Source organism: Cydia strobilella, chromosome 18 (genome assembly GCF_947568885.1).
Source record: "Cydia strobilella chromosome 18, ilCydStro3.1, whole genome shotgun sequence".
NCBI lineage: Eukaryota > Metazoa > Arthropoda > Insecta > Lepidoptera > Tortricidae > Cydia > Cydia strobilella.
The window spans coordinates 15,116,791-15,140,302 of record NC_086058.1 but is presented as its reverse complement, the minus strand read 5'-3'; the positions used below and the strand labels follow the sequence as shown (position 1 = coordinate 15,140,302).

The window sequence follows — 23,512 nt, the reverse complement described above, 5'->3', positions numbered from 1 at the left end:
CGATCGCATGTGCTCTTGTACAGATTTTAAATATAGTATATACTTATTAGACATATTTAAGCATATGTGTAGATTAAACATTCCATTATGATTAAGAGAACTGCAATTAAATAGATAACTTTGTTTTAATGTCTAGAAAATATCAGTAACATACAGTAAATAACATTGCATACATAAATACCCTTAAAAAATATAAACAAGTCAGCATGGAAACAATACGATAAAATCAACAACATTACTTAATTTCAAAAAATTAGCAATAATAAATTGTTTTAAAAGAAATGTGACCTTGGCCGACGCACCTGGCAAAAATTCCAAGAAATCCAGATCTATGCGAATGGGGTGGCCAGATGACAAGAGATTACCCAAAAAGTCAGGAAAATTTATCATGCAATTAGGAGAAGGGATGAAATATAAAGGAGATTTGAAACTAGAGTAATTTATCTTAATATACCATTTTAGTTACTTACATTTTAACTCAAGCAAAATAAAGATAGAAATAGCAAAAGAGATTGTCATAATGTTAAATAAAATCAAGTAATTAGGTGACATAAGGTCAACATGAGAAGGGACCCTGTAAGGGAGGAACAGATATTTGATGAGGTGATTCCTATGTATGTAAATTTTACAACATGTATGTACAGAGCATTGTCAAGCATCCATAATACAAATCTTGCTAAAAACACAGTCAAGTATGTAATAAATTAAAAAAATTCTTTACTGTGACAGTACTAAAAGTAATCCATAATAAAAATAAAGACTAAAATCAGAGGGGTAAATAAAAAAGACAGAATTACCACTAAAAAACAAAAGGGACTCATCCCTAAATGAATTACAATTAATGTAAAAAATATTCTCAGAATATTTATTAATATTAATAAAGTCAAATGTTCATTAAATGCACAAACTTAGGATCAATTAAAATCTATATCACTGATATATTATGAGGTAATTAAAATTTGTAGCTGGTATCACCACGTTATTTACGTGTGCCGGTTTCATTAAAAAGGGGAGTTTGTTGTCGATTGTCAATAAGACGCTATTTCCATATAGTTTCAGTTCAAAATCAACCTTATCGACGGGCGGCAATGCGGTGTCTTTTGATTGAAGGCGTCTCATTTTGTATTAGCTTCCATTGCGCATGTCATATTGTTCCTCGGAATGTTCGTAATTGTCTTATTGGTCAGGAATGAATGGAATATTGGAAATGAATGAAATTTATTAAAGACATTAAATCAGGTAGGGAAAGTTATAAACTTGATAAAAATAAGGTTGAATTTCGCTTAAGCGGAGGGAAAAAGTAATTTGGTCAAATATTTTACTATAAATAGATGTAGATGATTGTAGGTGGGGCATTCAATTTCGGAATTTCAGATGTGTAAAGTGAACCTCTGCCCGAGCAAGAACTTAACCCTAGACTAAAGTTCGGGATACCTATTTGTATTAGAATTCCTATTTCTTCGGAGGAGGCTCTGCCAGTTCGTCGTTGACATAGAGCGCGTATTAAAGTTCACAAAAGTAGAGGCGGAACGAGCAGTAGAAGCAGTAGCAGTAAAGAGCAGCAGTAGGAGAGAGAATAAGATCGTCGGGGTGGTGAGTGGAATCATGTTTTTACTAAGATAGAAGTCAAGTAACAAAAGAAATAGTCAACTTTCATTACAAATAGATAAAATCGAGTAAATTCAATTATATTTAAATCTTAAAAATAAATACCTGGAAGTTTTAAATTGTTTGATAATAGTTATTAATTAATTTTATTGAGTAACTAGACCTGAGAGTTTCAGTTTATAGATCCAATAATTCCTTATTGCATATGTGTGTACTAATCAATTTTGATGGCATTGAACATCTTATGGGTTGAAACGTTAACCGTGCCAACCAAGCCCATAAGTTTTTCAGTGATTTAGGTTTGTGAGTGCATTTGTGTCGAAGTGAGTCAGGCAGATGCCATAGTTTGAGTAGGGAAGTCTGTAAATTTTAAAGTATGAAGAAAGAAAAGCTCGAGCCTTGGTAAGTGGATTTTTCATTACAGTGTGATTGACTGTGTAAATTTTCAGGATATTATGTGTTTATTCCACAGGTTATTTTATGTGTTGTGTAAATTTTCAGGACATTATGTGTTTATTCCACAAGTCATTATTATGTGTTTAAGTAAATTTTCAGGAAGGTCCTATAATTTAATCTAGTCATTAATCTGTTTTTCAGTCTAAAACTAAAATCAGCGATAAGGAAACTTAATCCATATAAAAACTCAGTAAAACATTTTTATACAATTTTAACTATATTTTGATATTTATGTAATATTTATTAATATCATCTGAATTATTTATTTAAATTTACAAGTATATGTTTCATTCCGTAGCAATCATTTTAGCATGAGGGGTGTAGCCTCTAGATTCTGAAATTTAAACAAATAACAGAGTCTATGTAGCTTCTGAAAGTCCAATTTGATATTTTTACAGTTACATTTACATTTTTACCTTTTTATAGATATATTGTAGAATTCTGGAATTTTATATTGGTTAAAATTAATCAATGGGAAATGTTCTATTTTAGATGATAATAATTACATAATTACTTTAGAAATGATTGATTTAAATAAATTAGCATTTTTCTAATCAATTTAATTACTATAAGGAATTATTTAAATTCTTTAGTGATCAGAAAGATCATGACTCTCCAAGCATAGGCCAATTAAGTTTGGTAGGGTTTTGTTGACCATCACTGAAAGATTTGTGTAATTAGTATTTAAGCTGCTGAAAGAAGCTTATAGTCAGTACAATTGCTTGATAATGGCAAGTAATGGAATCTATAATTCCAATTATTAAATCAAACTGAATAGATGTAAAGATGTTCAGAATTATGGGCAATTCAAGCAACGACTAAGTGAAACGCAAGGTCGTGTGGTGTTCTACTATACTTTGAATGTGGATTCACTGCAAGCAAATTGAATTTATAGTTCAGAATTTTTGAATAAATTCTTTAGGCTAAGGTCTTATTCATCTTTATAATATTTGAAGGTATTAGAGTCTATGGACTTGCCATTTGATGGAATTGTACTCTAAGGAGATAATTTGATTAGAATTAAAAGATGACTGTATGATAAAGGTCCAATCTTGAGTGTCCTTAAGGAGCTCGCTTTCTTTGATAGTGCAAAACTAGGTTTTTGAACCAGACCTTCACCCCGATGATAGATAATATAGCTAAAGCATGTAAAATCCCACGATTTAATATTATACAAGGGATCAAGTGTTCCTTATTTTAGTTTTTGCAGTACTGAAATTTTAGTACTTACAAAAGTGTTATGACACTTGTAATATTTCTAATAAATTTGTTCTAAGGAACTTGAGATTCAATCTAAAGATATATAGATTGAGGCTATAGCTCTATTTGTTCGAACGGTTCAGTCGGAGGAATGTTATAGAAGATATATATACCTATGAACATGTTTCCGATGGGTAGAAGGATTTAACCCCATTTTATAAAAATATCATTATTAATTTCATTTAGATCATTAGATTTTCTTTTAATTTACTTATTAATCTGATCTCTTTCAGCATCATCATAATAAATTTATCTATAAATAACTGTCATGATTCCTTTAAGTTTGTTTCTCTAAATTCTAATAGTTTTCAATAAGAAATATTTAGATATCTGTGTTTTGTAATGGCTATACTTATCCTTCTAATGTAAAAAGTTTCTGGGTTATTACACATAGCGGTAGTGTCCTGCCATTATCTAGACGATCACAACGTTTTATTTGAGGCCAATTTAATTTAATCTAAGCAGAGGTAAATTACATTTTTTTGGGGTCATGGGCTTGCATCTTTGATACTGGGGTAGACGGGTAATTATGTATTAATTATGTTAGTTTAGGCGATGGGCGTCTGCGTAATTGGGCTGTTGTGTTGAGTATCAATAGGCTGGTTAAGTTAGTAAGAATGTATATTAAGGGGTTGTTATACAGCATGTAATACCCCAGGAGTTGCAGGTATCCATAATGGCTACGGTGCAGTGCAGTAACTAGGGGGGGGGGGCAGAGGGGGCAAGTGCCCCGGGCGCCATTCTAGGGGGGGCGCCCAAATGGGCAAAAGGCAGCAGCAGGGAAACTTTTGTCAGTCGTCAGGGGGCGCAAATTTGGTGACTGCCCCGGGCGCCATATCCTCTAGCTACGCCCCTGCTACGTTGATACTTAAGAGGGATTACTGGATTATGAAATAAAGACACACATCATAAAACAATTATTGTTGGAAACAATGCATAGGTATTAAGTAAGTAAATATTATTTATTTTATTCTACCAATAGGCAATAAGTAAAATAAATATAAGACAAAAGGATTAACCTGAACAAACTTTATATAATTATTTAACAATAGGGGGTATTATCGCTAAAAAGTGATCTCTTCTAGACAACCATTAAAAAGTAAATGAATAAATAGGTAAGTACATTAATTATCTACTAAATTTAACAAAAAAATATTCAAAATTATATGTATACTACAGTATTACCTATATTTATAAATGGGCCGTCTAAGTATTGGAGCGTCGTAGATTTTTAGGGTTCCGTACCCAAAGGGTAAAAACGGGACCCTATTACTAAGACTCCACTGTCCGTCTGTCCGTCTGTCTGTCACCAGGCTATGAACCATGATAGCTAGACAGTTGAAATTTTCACAGATAATGTATTTCTGTTGCCGCTATAACAACAAATACTAAAAAGTACAGAACCCTCGGTGGGCGAGTCCGACTCGCACTTGGGCGGTTTTTTCTGTGCACCCTGACTTACGATAGATACAGTTAGAATTTTTATCATAATCATGATTATGGTAAATAAAAATTCTAACTGTATACATGCCCATCTGTTAAGATGTTCGTATCTTTTGCATTAATGATATTAGACTTATATTGACCGGGATATAGACCGTGATTACCTTTTGTATTATTACCGGACCAACAAGTGTGAATGCGACCGTTGGTAACGTTGAAAGTGAACGCAGCCGACGCGCAAGAATGAGGGTAGACAGAGCGCTGTCTACACAACTTTGACACCCACCCGCTATCTTCAGTCACCCGTGAACATGATGCATGTAACTGCGTCGAAATATCGGGAGCTCACAAATAATACAACAGGTAATCACGGTCTATATCCCGGTCAATATAAGTCTAGTGAAACTAACCGTGAATCATTCAAAACTTTAATGATATTAGTAATAAAAAATCCATATTTAACATTTATATCAACGTGCACCTGTTCCTTTATCGTATTGAGCAAAGATATGGATATTATCTGCTTTAGATCGTTAATCATTTGCCTATTTTTTAAAGTCACACATTAAATAGGTAAGAACATAGGTACTCCTACAAAACAGTCAGACCAAGCTAAAGTTTTTAGTTTTGAATGATTCACGGTGTATATCCCGGACAATATAAGTCTAGTGAGACCAAGCTAAGTTGGCGCTTTCTTAGGTCTACAATTAAAACTACCTGTTAGCGCCTTTTGCGCTATTTAAATAAAACCAAAGATTAAGTAAGAACCGGACAAGTGCGAGTCGGACTCGCCCACCGAGGCCGGAACCCTTATAGCGGCAACAGAAATACATCATCTGTGAAAATTTCCACTATCTAGTTATCACGTTTCATGAGATACAGCCTGGTGACAGACAGACGGACAGACAGACGGACAGCGGAGTCTTAGTAATAGGGTCCCGTTTTTACCCTTTAGGTACGGAACCAATTAATACCATTATTTTAATGGTGAATTGAGTACAATGTATATATATGTATATTATGTAGGTTCTTTAATATGTCTTCGTATGTGTGAAACTCTGGCGCTAGCATCGCGCTTTCTGGTTGGCCGGTTTCCGTTCCCACCGTCTACGTTGGCATCTTGGAGCTGCAGGGCTGCATTTCCTTACATCATTGGCTATGGCGAACATAGTGGTGTTGCCATAGCGCTAAGGCGCTAACACCACAATTTCAAAATATTTTTCCCCTCACTAGCTCGGAAAGCCGTCTATTATCCTTTAAAACAAGCGGGGAAAAACGCATTTTATCCACTAGTGGGGAAAGTAATTGGACCTTGGATGGAGCGTGTTTAAGTAGCTTGACAGATAACAAAACGTAAAACGCTCATAATAATGGTTCGTTCGATATTAATTATCATTAAATAAATGGTTTGAGAATGTAATAAAAAATACCAAATTTAGCTTTATTTAATAATTTTAAGTCATAAACCTTAAAATTCCATAAGAAACGTTAGATTTTTTATAATGATGTTAAATATAATTCTGAACGCACAAGTTGAGTCGATGCAATTTCAAAACGCATCGTTGACATTTCATACGTCAGAACAGAAATGTCAACATTGTCAACAAAATTTTTACTGTTCTTCTCACCGACTCACGTAAAAATCAGAATTTCTAGTGTTTTCTGTTATAATATCGTAAAAAAATTAGTGATTCCAGTGATGAAGATGATCTAACGCCTGTGGATGTTGCACTTTCCTCGCTATACCCTAACAACCATTTTCGGTCGCCGTTACGACACGGTGTAGACACATCTTGCGTCGACACCGTCTTTTCCGGTCACAAAACGGTCGCAGTGTGGTCGCCGTTACGTCGTCGTTACCAAAATGGGGAAGGCTCGACACAGACACATTTCAGTCACAAAGTGTCGTCGCCGTGTGCACACATTGTTACCAGTTTGCGACTAGTTATCCCAAAATCATTCGTTCATTCGTTCATTTTGTTCGTTTCAAATGGGAACTGTCAGATGGAAATATACTTAAATAAAAATAAACAAGTGACAAACGCCATCGCTAAGAAGGATTTACAAGACGTAAGTATTTATTGTTTGCATTTATATTACATTATGGCTTTAAATACTATGGGAAATTAAACTGCTCGAGTGATTTGATTAACTAGGTGTAATTTTATCAACGCGCCACCTTATTATTTTAGTTTAGCCAGAAATGAAATTATTTACTTCTCAGTGCATGTGTTCATAACTACATTATTTGATGCAATTTTAGTGCTCCGATGCATATACTATACCTAAATAATAAAAATAACGCTTTACATACTACTAAACTTGGTAATTATGATGTAAAAATATGGTTTAAGGCTGAGAAAAATTCCAGTCACAAAGTAGTCGCAATGTTACGACTCTGTGTAGACTCTGTGTAGACACTGTGTAGACATATGTCAAAAGTAGTAACAAAGTTACTGGATTTGCAAAATGGCTCCTTGGACTCATTTGTTTTCAGATCAGTGTTGCCAGATCGTCCCTTTTATTTACGTACTTTTTGAATAGCATACGTACTTAAAACGTACCCCGCCCAAAACCGTACTAAAATCGTACTTTTTGGCTAAACCGCACATTTTAGTACGATTTTACGTACTTTTCGTATGAGCGGTTCAAAAATATGCTATAATGGCGTAGAAATAATAGTGACAGACCAAAAAAGTACGATTTATTTGCGTAAAAATTTGTGACTTTTTGTTTTGGTATTTCAGTGCCTTACTATTTTGCATATTAATACTGTTCCTTTTGTCCCGAGAAAACAAACTAAACATAGTTTTTTGCCCAACGTGACCGCAAGTTATCTTTATTTTCAGATCTAACCAATTGCTACAGAATACAAATGACAAAGAAAAGAAGCAAGAAGGAAATAAAACAAACAAAAATACAAATGATTCCTCGACGCAATCGGGTGATTCTTAAATTGTGTCCAGATTTTTTGTTTTTGTCATAAAAGTTTTTATAAGAGTTGAATGATTCACGGCTAGTTTCACTACCTATATAGACCGTGATTACCTTTTGTATTGTTTTTGAGCTCCCGATATTTCGACGCAGTTACATGCATCTTATTCACGGGTGACTGAAGATAGCGGGTGGGTGTCAAAGTTGTGTAGACTGCGCTCTGTCTACCCTCATTATATCATATCGGGGATATCGGGAGCTCAAAAACAATACAAAAGGTAATTACGGTCTTTTTTTTTCATACAAAACATGGTACTATATTGGTGATTCTTGAATTGTGTCCAGAAGTTTTTTTGGCATAAAAGTTAATTTTTCACATATTGTTACATATAAAGTACATACAAAAAGTGAGCGTTCCGTGACATTTCTTGCATTTTTTTAAATATGTTTTCTTTATCTATGAGGATCTCACTAGAATACCTAATATAATTAAGTCGTTAATTTTTAATTATCCTGTATAATGATCTCAGCAATTCGTTTTAGTAGTTTAAGTTTTTAATAAGTATTAAATAAGTACAAACGTATGGTTGTGATATAATATATAGACTGCGAGCCACGAACCGATTTTAATGACCAATAGCCTCCCGGGCGAAAACTCGTAAAGTGGAAAACCCTGGTTTTTTTCTTGTTATTTTATAATAGTTTAGTATGGTCAACCACTGAACAAATATTAAAATTTAAAATATTTTGAGCCTTGCCAAGATAAGGGTAAAAAACGTATGCTTAGAGAATGTTAATAATTAATGTTTATTTATCGAAGCGTTGATAATATTGGAAAGAATACCATTTCGGTATTGCAATCCATAGCAAAAACTTTGCATTTAATGTCGTCTAAATTATATTCTCTCAATTCTTCATTTTCATAAATGAGCGCTGTGGCATATATGTTTATGTTTGATGATTTAAATGGCAACTCAAAAAAAATATATTTGTTTTTTATATTCCCGCCGAAGACTTTTATTTTTCCTTCTACACAAGTAGCGTATTGCATTTCTGTTAAATTTTTGTCAGTAGTTAGAAACCACTTGTCCTTATTGTTTTTAAGCTTAGAATAAATTTAAAAGTGGAAAAATTACTGCCTTGGGTGAGACTTGAACTCACGGCCTCTGGATGCCTCGGCAGAGCGCTGGAGTTCTATCCAGAGGCCGTGAGTTCAAGTCTCACCCAAGGCAGTAATTTTTCCACTTTTAAATTTAGTCTAAGCTTAATAGCATCGATCGCAGACGTTTCTGCTTGTTAAAAATTAACTTATTGTTTTTAGATATCGAGTATTTTTTACTAATTCTGACTGTCTTAAAAACTTTTTCACCAGTTTCCAGTAAAATTTCGTTTTTGAGGGCGGGATCTGATTTTTTGCAAGTAGTCTCTATATTCAATTTCGACAATTCTTGTATGCGATTCGCTACTTGCGCCAATGGTTGGTCCCCTTTTCGTAACAGGTTTTTAATACTGTAAAGCATACCTTCAAAAGGATAGGCGCTAAGAGAAGGTAGCGACCCGAACTTCATAACGTCAATCATTGACAACATGGCATTAAATCTTTTTTACTGGACGCTCGATGCCCAAAAGGGACGGTAGTTCGGAAGGGACGACAAAGGCACGGTGTGGCATTAAAAAGGACGGAAAATCGTCCTATTTGGGACGATCTGGCAACACTGCTATTAATGGACAGTTTGACAAACCTTGGTTTTCAAGACGTATTTTATATTGTCATTTGCGGTCACAATGTTTCGAAACATTTCAGTAACCGTTACGACACATTGTGTAGAGATTTGGTCACAAACTGAACGCAAAGTGTACACAATGTGTCGACACCTTGTTACCGAAAAGTGTACACACGGCGACGACACTTAGTTACTGAAACAATTCTGGTCACATTGTGTGCACACGGCGACCACACTAAGTTACCAAAACTAAACACAGTCGCAAAGTGTAGTAACGGTTACGACACCGTTTCGACACATCTGACATTTAGTTACTACTTTGATGATTCTGCGACCGGAATGGTTATATGGGTAGTGAGGGGAAAAGTTTTGTGTTACACACGGGTGCAAATGTATTTTACTTCTCGTGTGTTGAAACACTCGCGGGTAAAATACAACTTTGCACCCTTGTATAACAAATAACTATATACCTAAACCGCTAAGGGTTACTTGCACCATTCACTAAATGAAAGCGTAAATACGATTGTGTGGTGGCGGCATTCTTGTGACTAAAATATTTTTTACAGAGATTACGTGTCTCTATTATATAGATACGTCTGTATATCCCTTATCAAATGATCACTTAATGTATTTAAAGCAAGGATATCGTTTCAATCGTCTATCAATTGAAAAGTTATCGCGAAAAACATTAGAATTAATTTAAAAGTGACTCGTTGTTTATTTCGATAAGACTATAAACTACAGCAAACCCCGTAAATTAGATCGCGTTTTATACCAATTCCCGCGTAATTCGCCATTTTACACTCAGTAACTTATCCTCATAATTTTTATTCACGGCTATTACGCTTTTCCGCCTAAGACGCGTTTTTGGAGTGAGTGATATGTGAAAGTGACGTTATTTTTATTTTTGAAATACGTTCCAAGTTCCAATATTTAACTATCAATTATTAAATTTTGAGTAAAAATGGTCATTCCATGCTCAACCAGTGAAACAGAATTGGTAAGTCAACTAAATCAAAAATAAGTTTCCACCGCAGCCTATGAACGCTTGAAACCCCAACCCCATTTTGCGCAAGTGGCTCTTAATAAATTATACCTATAAGCAAAGATAATAATTTCTTACTCGGATATTATTCCACATATGTGGTTCTATAAAAAGGGACCTTATTGTCGATGGCGGTTACGCCATTATAAACGATGCTCCGATATAAATACAATGCCGCGCAACACTGTGCGGCGTAAGCGCCATCGACAATAAGGTCCCTTTTCATAGAAAATGCCCCAAATATTTAAAAGTTTTTGTTCACACTTTCTTACTCGGATATTATTCCACATATGTGGTTCTATAAAAAGGGACCTTATTGTCGATGGCGCTTACGCCATTATAAACGATGCTCCGATATAAATACAATGCCGCGCAACACTGTGCGGCGTAAGCGCCATCGACAATAAGGTCCCTTTTCATAGAAAATGCCCCATATATGTGACGTTTTCAACCAAAAGGTACCACTATCGCTAGTTGATAAGGTGATAAAGTTGATTTCAAATTGAAGCTATATGGAAATAGCGGCTTATTGACAACCGACAATAAGTACCCTTTTGGTTGAGAATGGCACATATTATCTACTTATAGCATTAGAGCGGTACTGTCATAGTAAATTTTGTAACCCCAGTAAATTCACTGCCATCTGTCGACACACTTTAAAACTAAAAATAAATATTTATAAAAATACGATAAAATGTATTTAAATATGGATAAATAATTGTTTTATTTGCATTAATTATTTTTATATGATTTTGACCCATGTTCTTTCACTGGTGTGCGTTAAAATTATAAATAACAAACGAAACAGTCAACGCCCTCTTTACGAGAGTAGGCCAAAACTAGTGGCGCCATCTGATCGAGAATCAAATTTTCGTTATTTTCGAGGCACGTTTTTTCCTTAGACTGTATCCATCTATTACGGAGTTATATCTATCTTTGGTACCCATTTAAATAGTTGTTCCGTAACTTATCTTAAATTCTTATCATATGATATAATAAGTCTTAATTATAGATAACACGGCCGATTGTCTATTACATTACATAGTCTTAGACTTTTTGGCGCTCGCTTAAGCTATTTATTGTATAGTATAATTTGGTATAATTATAATTTGATAATATGCACATACTAGCGCCATCTATCCGTCCTTTGATGGGATTAAAGTTAGTTTTGCTACTCGGCACTAGATGGCAGTATAAAACTAGTGATATTTTTAAGCAGTTTTCACTTTTCAAATTAACTTATGATCTAATAAAAAGTGCTTGTATTTCAGAGGGCATTTATAATAGATAATTTGAAACCAACCTGAATAAAGATATAAACCGTTTGTTTTGCGTGTCATATATGTAAGCACTTAAAAATATGCGTGATATTTTGCTAATTTAAAATGTGTTACCAAATAACAATTATTATTATTTGACGAGAGTACATTTTATAGCCGATTTCAATAATAGAGTCAAAAAAATGTTTAATTTTCTACGGAAAAAATACATTTAGGTACGATAAATATATGATACTATTTAGCTTTTGACCTTGTACTTGTTGAAAGTCGAGTGTGACTATAGTAAAAAAACCGGCCAAGTGCGAGCGAGTCGGACTCGCGCACCAAGGGTTTCATACTTTTTAGTATTTGTTGTTATAGCGGCAACAGAAATACATCATCTGTGAAAATTTCAACTGTCTAGCTATCACGGTTCATGAGATACAGCCTGGTGACAGACAGACAGACGGACAGCGGAGTCTTAGTAATAGGGTCCCGTTTCCCTTTTTGTTGTTGTGTTGTTTCGTTAGGGTCCTTTGGGTACGGAACCCTAACGAATAACCTATTGTTTAGTGTTTGTGAAATTTACCTTAAACATGAATGTAATAATTCTTTACTTATCTTGTGCTCATGCGATTAAAGCAATGAATATTTTCTTTGTGAGTTTGTATCCACTGCTAATCTTAAGTTACATCCTGCACACTTAACCCCGCTTTATACATAAGTGAACCAAGACAAAAAACATTTTCGGAAAAATATGCCGTCGCATTTCGTCTTTTGTTTGTAAATAATTTAATAGCAAGCTCTGGTGGCCTAGCGGCATAGAGTAACTTATACTAGAGCGGTACTGTCATAGTAAATTTTGTAACCCCAGTAAATTCACTGCCATCTGTCGACACACTTTAAAACTAAAAATGAAGATTTATAAAAATACGATAGAATGTATTTAAATATAGATAAATGATTTTTTTTATTTGCATTAATTATTTTTATTATTTTGACCCATGTTCTTTCACTGATATGCGTTAAAATTGTTAAATAACAAACGAAACCGTCAACGCCATCTATATGACTGTAGGCCAAAACTAGTAGCGCCCTCTGAACGAGAATCAAATTTTCTTGATTTTCGAGGCACGTTTTTTCCTTAGACTGTATCCATCTATTACGGAGTTATATCTATCTTTGCTAGCGGTAAGACCGTGCGACTTGTCCGGGGGTCGCGGGTTCAAACCTGGTTGGTAACAATGAGTTTTCGAAACTTAATAATGTACCTACGAAATATTTTTTTATATTTATCAGTCGCTTTCCGGTGAAACATCAAACTCAAACTCAAAAATTATTTATTTCAAGTAGGCTTAAAAATAAGCACTTTTGACAAGTCATACAGTCATAATCAAGAGAAAATAAAATATAACAAACATTCACTGAATAAAATAAAATTTTGAACAAATACAATTGGTTACAATTAATAAATTAATAGAGAATTTACATACAAGAAGGGAATAAAATGTCAGACAATTGGTAACAATTAATAAATTAATAGAAAATCTGTATCAAAATTACATACAAAAAATTGAATAAAATGTCAGCACAAGAAATAAAACAAACATAAATATCATTCAGTCCCAGGCAGTTTTGTCATTAATGTAATCTTTGGTACTATAATAAGCTTTACAAATTAATTTACTTTTAATGTATGTCTTAAATCTAAACATTAGAAGCTTAGTTATACTACTTGGCAGTTTATTGTAAAACCGTACACAATTACCTTCAAAGGAATTTTTAATTTTTTGCAGCCGTGTGGCTGGCACTGCTAACTTGTCCTTGTTTCTTGTGTTAATATTATGTACGTCACAATTTCTCTTAAAATTATGGATATGTTTATGAACATACACAATATTTGCGTAAATGTATTGGCAGTATACAGTTAGTATATTAATATCTTTGAACTTATTTCTGAGCGAATCTCTAACATTCATTTTATAAATTGAACGAATGGCGCGCTTCTGCAGTACAAAAATGGAATTGATATCAGCAGCATTACCCCAAAGCAAGATGCCGTATGACATGATACTATGAAAGTAGCTAAAATACACTAATCTTGCTGTTTTTTCGTCTGTTAAATGACGCATTTTGCATACTGCATATGCTGCAGAACTGAGTTTGCCTGCGAGAATATTTATGTGAGGGCCCCATTGCAGCTTGGAATCTAACGTCAAACCCAGAAATACTGTACTTTGGTCATTTCCAGTTCCTCATCTTTGATAGTGACAGTCGTTTGTATATCGTGAGGAAACCGGACTTATCCCAATAAGGCTAAGTTTTCCCTCTGGGTTGGCAGTCGCTTTCGTAAAAACTAGTGCTTACGCCTATTCTTGGGATTAGTTACAAAGCGGACTTAGCGTACCCCAGGCTCCCATGAGCCGTGGCAAAATGCCGGGACAACGCGAGGAAGAAGAAGATAACGTTTGAATTATTGAAAATAACTTTAACTTGTGGTTACTCTCGCATACTTCCATCCACAACCTACGGATAACCCGTAGCGCCTTTGACCGCTAACGATGGTTAAAATATATGTTTATTTATAACGAACCATAGTTTTATCCCGCGGCGTTGCCTGTCCATTTTTAAAGAAAGATTCTAAACCGACACATATTTAGGTAGAGTTTTGCTAAAATTGGATGTAACGTTTTAGGCAGCATGATTGAATAGTAATTTGGCCAATCAATCTATTTTAGTATTCGAGATACAAAAACATGGTTTCTCACATCATCATTTATTTTGTGACGATGGATGCATTCTGTGTGATGGATGGATGGATGTGTGTTGGTGGATGGATGGAGTCACCTGCAATAATATGTTACACAACGAAGGCCGCAAAAATATCTGACACGATCTTATTTGTAGAGCCATAAGAGTGTGTCACATATTTTTGCGGCCTTCGAAGAGTAACATACTGTTGCAGGTGACTGTACAGATTTATGTGCCAAATTGCCAATTCATATTTTATGATATTGACAATATCATGAAATCTCTAGCGGCTTTCAAATTGATTACGACTGCACCAAGGTGTGAAGTGCCACAGAAATCAATTCTTGACACTGAACTGTGCCAAAATATTATTTATAAAATCCTTTTAACAATAACAAACAGACAAGTCTTTAGTGGGAATAGAATTCCAATATTTTATTCCAACAGCATAAACAAAACTACTAACTTGAAGTTAAAATACGACTATCATTTGTCGCGTAAGGAGTGAATAACGTTCAATCACTAAACTAAAACGTAATAAGTATCCAGTATGTATGGGATGTACCACCTTTAGTTTCTAAAGCGTGCAAACATGGCTATTGATATTAAAGTTATGCATTTTAGATTTATGTTACGCTATTTATAAATGGCAATCTAAAGTCAATAAGCTGAGGGTAAATGCAATTAATTTTATGACAAAACTTCCGTGAGACTCGGACATATAACAATTAGGGTAAACTGGCAGTATTTGGTGACACGCCTAATTCGGTGATACAAGTTTTGAAGCATGACCACCCAGGAAAGCTAGTGAATTCGGGCCTTTAAAGGGGCCCAGTGACTATCAGTCCGCCGGACGATATCGGCCTGTCAGTTAGAACAAAAATATGACAGTTCCGAACAACTGACAGGCCGATATCGTCCGGCGGACTGATAGTCAGTGGGCCCCTTTAATTGGGCCTCACGGCACAGGCGTGTCACCAAATAATGCGACATATTATAGAACCCCTATGTATGACATATTATAGAACCATTCGAATAGTGACGTTGATCCATTTTTCAAAAGTTGAATTTTCAGCCACAAATAACTTTGTATAGTGACACTATGTTTCTCAAGAAACAAATGTTTTTAAAATAAAACGGGTCACTCACGTTTCTGATGTCTAAAATTGTGGAAACTGTACGATCTTACGCTGCGTACAACTCGCGAACGCGAAGCGAAGCGGCGCGCGAAGTGGCTCTAGATAAAGCTTCTCGCGACTTCAAAAAGCTACACATTTTTAGGGTGCCGTACCTCAAAAGCAAAAAACGAAACCATCCGTCCGTCTGTCTGTAAACCCTTTATCTCGTAAACGCGTGGAGGTATCGAGTTGAAGTTAAATCCATATACTTACTCAAGTCTACAATCCCTTGAAGCCACACGGTGGTAGACCCTTCAAAGCGCACAATCCCTGATCGTCTCAAGCGGCGCCACTTAGACACTCATTGGCGCCATCTAAAATTTGTTGTAAGTAGGTACTTACAATAAATTCTAATAGCTCCGAATGAGTAATGATCAGGAACAGCTGATTTGAGATGACGTTTGAACGTAGTTTCCTTATAATTACTCACTTAATTATTAAAACAATAGGAATTAGAACAAGTCTCCATTACAGTATTAACCACAGTGCTTGTATGTTAGTTTAATAGTGAATTTAAAAATGGTGCTTGATTCGCCTCTCAAAACCAGTATAGGGGAAATAAAGAGGATTTCTTCAACAATAATAAGAAGGCAGAGTCAGGTATGCGTTTAAATTGTCGTAATGCAAAGTGTGAACTATGTGTGGGAATACAATAATTGCAATTTCAATAAGAAACATGGGATTTTTACACGTCCGTGGCAAACAAGCTTAAGCCCGCCAGATGATAAAACATTGATAAAAGGACATTGTATGGGCTTCTGCAATTTCCTGTTATTTACACGTTTTAAACCTTTGACTGCCAATTTTGACATTAACAAAACTGACGTTTCGTAAAAAAGAAAGAAAGAAGATAAACTTATTCAGGACGCTTACAATATTGCATAAATATATTACAATACAACACATTTATCAACATAAAACATAATCGTCATTGAAAAGAACTCCCCTCAGCTTGGTGTCAAGTTACCTTTCGGGTATTTTGACGCTGGTCTTCCGCGGAGACCTTAATTTCTCGATAAAACGATTTAACGTTTCCTGCAGCAATGCAGTCGGCTGCAATACTGTAGCAGTAATGCTGGTGTAGTGTGAATTCGCACGGTATTGAATCCTTAAGCCACAGTAGAGGTTGAAAACTGACAAAATTAAAAAAAAAAAAATTTTTTTTAGAATTTCCTATTTTGTCATCATCATCATGCGAATACTATATTGTAGATAACATAATCTGAAACACTGTTCATTTCCGTCAATCCTCTATGAGTAATGCGTGGTAATGCCGTGAAATAGCTCATTTAGGTATACGTATCTAATCTCACGAAAAAAGAAATGAGCTCATTTATATACACGGTGTTTCATGGCCCACTGAAAACCTAAAAACAGTTTGTTCAGAATCGATTGCGCTATATTTTAATGGAGGTATTTTTTTATTATTATTTTTACATGCCCGGTCTACAAGTTTGTAATACAAAAATATCAATAACTAGCATTTGACACGTTATTTGTCAATGTGCAACACCCTTAACTGGCCATTGGTAAACCTTATCTTATCTCTTTGCAGTAAGGTATGCAAATGGTCAGTTAACAGTGTTTACGATGGTAACTAGCAATTATTTGACGTCACTAAAATTACGAAGCATCTTGTGTAGAATTACCAGTTGAATAGAATTGTTAAAAAAACTAAACAACGAATGTTTTTTTTTAAATATTTATCGCATTAAATAATAAATACTCAAAATGAGTTCAAAATATAAAAAAATCTGTTGGGGTGTTGGGGTGTCTCAGGTTTTCAGTGGGCCACTGAAAACCGTTACTGCCACTTGACAGTGGCTCAAGTAACACCGTGTATACATTATGTACCATCGCCCACAGCCACATTGTTAACTGTACATTGGACCTTATGCCTTTTTTAATAAGGTTCACCAATGGACAGCTAAGAGCGTTGCTGTTTTTACCTACCTATATCTAATCTTACAAAGAAAGAAATGATTCTGAAATATTTATGACACATTGATATCTGATATTGACTTTAACCACTTTTAACAATGTTTTCACTACACCAGCAACGGTATCATGGTCGCATTTTTATCACTTGTCATATCATGCGTCACTTTATCACTTACATATTTGTTTAAACGGGACAGGCATGATGAGAGATGATAAAAAGCCGAGCATCTTAGACCTGTAGGTCATGAAGTCTTTTTTTATAAAAAAAACAGGGATGATATTCAACGACCTTTTTAACGATTTGAATGAATTACTTTACTAGATTGACTTAGGAAAGATGACACTTAAAATTGAGTCCTGTATAAATTTCAAACCAGCTCTGAGTACCGGACATAGATTTAGTAGATTAACTGAATTAGTTATATTTATCAGTACGGTTTTTGAAATATGTCTCACGATAGTTTAAGTGCGATAACTGAATTAGTTGTTAAAATTGTTTCAAAGGTTACTTTATCTTTTTTAATTGTCACCATAAGTTATCGCCATGCATGTTCGCTTTTCGAATAGCATCTAAGTTTAGTTTTTAGTGCATAGTGCATAGCATAATTGGGGCATTTTCTATGAAAAGGGACCTTATTGTCGATGGCGCTTACGCCGCACAGAGTCGCGCGGCATTGTATTTATATCGGAGCATCGTTTATAATGGCGTAAGCGCCATCGACAATGAGGTCGCTTTTTATAGAAAATACCACAATTATATGTTTAAACTTTAAACTGTAAAATGAGCGCTATCTCGCCAACAAACTGCAAACAGTTTGGCGAGGAATATAATTGTTAGAAAATTGTTTGTACACTTTATGATAAATAAATAAAAGATGTTACTTGAAAGTTCATGATAAGTTTCATATACCTTATTAACGCATGTCATTTTAAAATGAAAGCGTAACTACGATTGGGGAGTGGCTTTTTGGCGGTGACTTTATGCAATGACTCTTCAGTAAACGATTTCAATGCCCTACCATGCGTAATATTTTTACTATCAATCCTTATCTGGAAGTGAATTAGCAATAGATAATGAACAAAAGTAAATCAGTTGTAAAGTGCTAGTCGATATAAATGTAAAGTGTGTTTGTGTGTGCTATTTTTTGTGTATATAAATAGTTGCGCTTAAGTGAAATATAGATCTGAAAATGGATTTTAGGACATATGAAATGGTGCCGGTAAATATTGATTTTTGTTTAATTTATTTACTGATAAATAACTAGGTAAAATAGTGTCCGTGGACGCATTTTTATGAGCAAGAAGTTAATGCGCGTTCAAAAATATTTTGTGATAAAAATACAGCAAAAATGGTGGTCTATACAAATTTCAATTTAAGACATATATTTATGTAATTGTATATATTTTTTATTTATTTTTATTTATATAAGTATTATAATTTATAATTTCGTTAGAAGTATTAGAACAAATTAAATTATTTACAGAAAATACTTTAATTTGTTTTTTTATTTTTAAGTAGAAACACTACTATATAAATTATAAACTGTTATAAATGTCATATACTAAGAAAAAATGACCAAGGCCTCCAGTGCCCCAGGCTGGAATCGAACCAGCGTCCTCTGCTATCGCGGCAGGTGCCTGTGCCATTCGGCCACTGGGCCACAGCGGCGTAGGTTATATCAGTTTATAATTTATAATTTGTTATTTATTTGTTCCTGAATTTTTATGTTATTTATTTGTAATTGAATTTTTATTTTTATTTGTAATCTTAATGTGTGTATGGAGTGAGTGACTCGTCTGAAATAAAAGCATTTTATTTTATTTTTTATATTCAAATTTACAACTTACTAAACATATATATTCTTGCCAAACTGCTACGTTAGATGGCGAGATGCGCTCAGTTTTTATACACTTAACCTATTAAACTATTTTTATAACGTAAACTAACAGTTTCATAGGCCACAGATAAGGATCTGATTGGAACTGTGGAGTCACACGAATGATGGAGGTAGGTACATCTGGTGCGCGCTGGTGGCCTAGCGGTAAGAGCGTGACTTGCAATCCGTAGGTCGCGGGTTCAAACCCCGGCTCGTACCAATGATTTTTTCGGAACTTATGTACGAAATAACATTTGATATTTACCAGTCGCTTTTCGGTGAAGGAAAACATCATGAGGAAACCGGACTAATCCCAATAATGCCTAGTGTACTCTTTGGGTTGGAAGGTCAGATGGCAGTCGCTTTCGTAGAAACTAGTGCCTACGCCAGTTCTTGAGATTAGTTGCTAAGCGTACCCCAGTCTCGCATAAGCCGTGGAAAAATGCCGGGACAACGCGAGGAAGAAATGGCGAAGACGTAGAAAAGTGTGATTGAGCATTAAGTTATACAATTTATATTTCTATGTAAACGTGCGTAGTATTATTTACGAGAAATTACTACGCTTACAGTTACAAGGCACTTTAAATACGGTCACGGTACTTTGACACAGTTTTTAAGGTCAGAAGGGTATTAGGAATTTCCAGACCAAAACTAGTTGTAAATTTAAATGAGTCAGGCACTTGCGCCACATTACTGCAGCAGTAATTAAATGGTATTGTAGTCTGAATCCAAACGGTACCTTAACCTTTTCGACGCCCAACGACGGATATATCCTAACCGTAGGTCCGACAAGACGGATTATATTAATCCGTCTCAGATTAAACGCACGCACGTTGTTACGTGCATATGCATAAAGTTCAATTCCAGTTTTGACACGTGGCATCCGAGTCCGGGTCCGGGTTTTTGTGTTTGACAAGGCGTCGAAAGGTTAACCTTAGGTCTTAGCAAAGATAGATATAATAACTCGACATAAATATAACTGCGTAATAGATGGATACCGTCTAAGGAAAAAACGTGCCTCGAAAATCAAGAATCCTCTTTGGTCTTAGGATAAAGATTAGTTTTTCTAAAAATTGTCTACATCTAAAATAGAAATTAATAAAACTTCCAATGGTAAGGGACAAGAGTCCTTCATAATTTTCGGCTTCGTGCCTAAAGGTTACCGCCAGCGAAGGTCAAATGTAAATCTAAGGTCACGTTGACCTTGGATCGATCGCTTCAGCTCAGCTTTAGGGAAACATTTGAAGGTTAAGGATTGTGATTTATTATAGTTTCTAATGAGTTTTCTTTGTTGCCTTTTCTGGTTATTTCAAACAGCATCAAGCTTGAAATAATTGACGTGATTATTTTGTATTTTAATGATTATTTTCTTTACTTTCAGAGAAGAGACTTGGAGTCTCAATCCACTTCGAATTCAACAGAGAAAAAACACAGTATTTGGTGGAATGTGTTTCTCGACATTCCCATATTCGCAGCCGGTAAGCATTTATCTTTTGATATTTGTGTCATTTTGACGTGACGTGATAAACGACTGCGTCAACTCAAATGCATCTCGCTTGTGTCAGTACGAGGGAAATGGCCAGTTTCACCAACCACATGTAGCGGACTGATCAACGTCACTCAGCAGTCAACTACACAATATATAATTATGAAACTTTCCATACTATAAAATTTTGCGACCGCTTTAACGGTGGCAGACGGTTTGGTGCAACCGACCCTTAAGGGGCCCACTGATTACCAGTCCGCCGGACGATATCGGCCTGTCAGTTGTTCGGAACTGTCAAATTTTTGCCCTTACTGACAGGCTGATATCGTCCGGCGGACTGATAATCAAAGGGCCGCTTTAGTTTACGCAGTCCCTAGCGGTCCCCCAACTATTATTTTAAATAAAATGCTAGATCCTAATTAAATAATCATAAGATACATAAGTCGGAAGGTCGGAACCTTGTATGAAAGAGCGAATTCATCCTAATACAAGTTATATTAACTTAAACGGAGGATTCGACACACCTGTAACGGCTGTAACTCACTGCATGTTACAAATAAATAATATTGAATTTGGATTTTTTTTGAATTTTGAATATGTCATGTCAGTGTCAAACTTGAGGTAAGGATTATAAGGATTTATGCAAGTTTGGATAACTACTTAAGAAACTTTTTAAGCAATCTTTTTTTTTATATTCGAGGAAGTGTTCTTCCTCATAAAAAAGGATCTTAAGCCGACGTGTTAAGCGCCAATTTCCCGACGGGCACGAAATTAATACTAAAACACATATTTCACTCATTAAAATATCAATTTAAAATTAATACCTTCCCGAATTGGCGTTCGTTTCATCGAACCGATTTAATTCGTTCTTGGTATCATGATACATATACGGCTTAAAAAAATAAAAGTGACTAGTGACATGTTATTGGAATTTCAAACTTTACTCTTTTTTATTTGAATTATGGTTAACTTTTTAAAAGATCATAGTGATAAAAATATGTGTTGATTTTATAATAAAAAGCGATGATGAGCTTGGATTTGGAATGCCATGAATCGTTGTTTTTTGATGCTATTTTCATTTAAATTATTATATAATAGTTACACAATTTAAATACTTGGGACACATCCTGTGTGAAAATTTGAAAGATGACCTGGATATCGAAAGGGAAAGGAGGGCGTTGGCGGTGCGGAGTAACATGTTGGCCCGTAGATTTGCTCGCTGTTCGAAACAAGTCAAAATTACCCTTTTCAAGGCGTACTGTCAAGTATTTTATACGAGCAGTCTATGGGTCAACTATATTCAAAAGGCATACAACGCCCTTCGAATCCAATATAACGACGCCTTCAGGATGCTGTTGGGACTGCCTCGTTACTGCAGCGCTTCAGGGATGTTCGCCGCGGAACGAACTGACGACTTCTATGCCGTCAGGCGTAAGCGAATAGCGTCTCTGTTGTGTCGGGTTCGGGGCAGTCACAACAGTATACTCAAGGTCATAGCAGACAGGGTGGATTATACATGTACCTTCCTGAAATTCTGGATTGAACTATGTGTAAATAATGAAATATTTAGTAGTAGTAAGCAACTAACGTAGTCTTATGACTACGTTAGTTGCTTACTACTACCACCTACTAAATATTTCATTAGCTCATCATCATTTCATTGGCTTATGCCAAACTAACAATTCTATGGATAAAATAATTATCTGAAATAAAGAATTAATAATAATATACTTGATTTTGACGTAGCTACTTACGATCATCATAGCTATGATCATAGCTATGATGGTCTTTAAATGTGTACTTCAACTCGGGTAAATCTATTCGACCCTCTCAGCAAATATCTACCCTATTATCTTTTCTTTAAACAAAAATCGCATAATCTGGCAGATGGATTTAAACCCGAGTCTGATGATACGCGAATAATACCTAAAATAATAATGATTTGTTTGTTTAAAATTAGTTTGCCTTTTTTTGTTGAACGCATTTTATTCTACATAGAGTTAGACCAAGAAAAGTCTGCAGTGATTTTGATAGCACACGCAGAGCCAGTGTTATTTATACGTCATAATTTCATAAAAGTTTGACGTTTAAAATAACACCTGCACTGCGTGTGCTTCATAACAGACATAGACAGAGAGAATTATACTATCTTTGTCTTACACTAGTTCTAGCACCCAAAAGAAAAGGATGAGTATAGTTTTTTTTTTCTTATTTACTGCTAATTTGGTTTGACCAACTATATGTTTGTCATTTACTTTATAGTGCCGCTGAAGTCACACTGTATTAATTTAAAAAAAACATGAACACGAATAAAAAAAGGAAAAAATGCTTATGGCACACGTGGGGCGCTGCATGTGGCAGAATGCACGCAATCGCAGTCTCTCTTTTTTTTAAATGTAAATCGAGTCGATGAACTTTCCAAGCGTACTGGTTTGTAAAAAAAAAATCTATCTTATCTTTTGAAACGGTAATGGCGACATGTTTTTATACATTTTGGCTGTTAATTTATGTAAAAACGCAACGGGCACGTTCAACACAGACTGGACTGGT

At 35.0% G+C, this 23,512-nt stretch overlaps 1 protein-coding gene across 4 annotated transcripts in view; it reads left to right on the top strand.

Annotated features, from left to right (window-relative positions):
* The window catches only part of LOC134749602 (phospholipid phosphatase 2-like), a 56,589-nt gene that overhangs the window by 17,055 nt on the left and 16,022 nt on the right, over positions 1 to 23,512 (top strand). The window contains exons 1-2 of one of the 4 annotated variants that reach the window (XM_063684618.1): positions 10,372 to 10,425; positions 20,858 to 20,954. In XM_063684618.1, the coding sequence (XP_063540688.1) occupies positions 10,390 to 10,425; positions 20,858 to 20,954 (133 nt within the window). In that variant the 5' untranslated portion in view covers positions 10,372 to 10,389. Of the gene's footprint in view, positions 1 to 10,371; positions 10,426 to 16,170; positions 16,259 to 18,746; positions 18,820 to 20,857; positions 20,955 to 23,512 lie in introns of those variants that run through there. The other 3 variants (XM_063684617.1, XM_063684619.1, XM_063684616.1) reach the window with 3 other exon arrangements.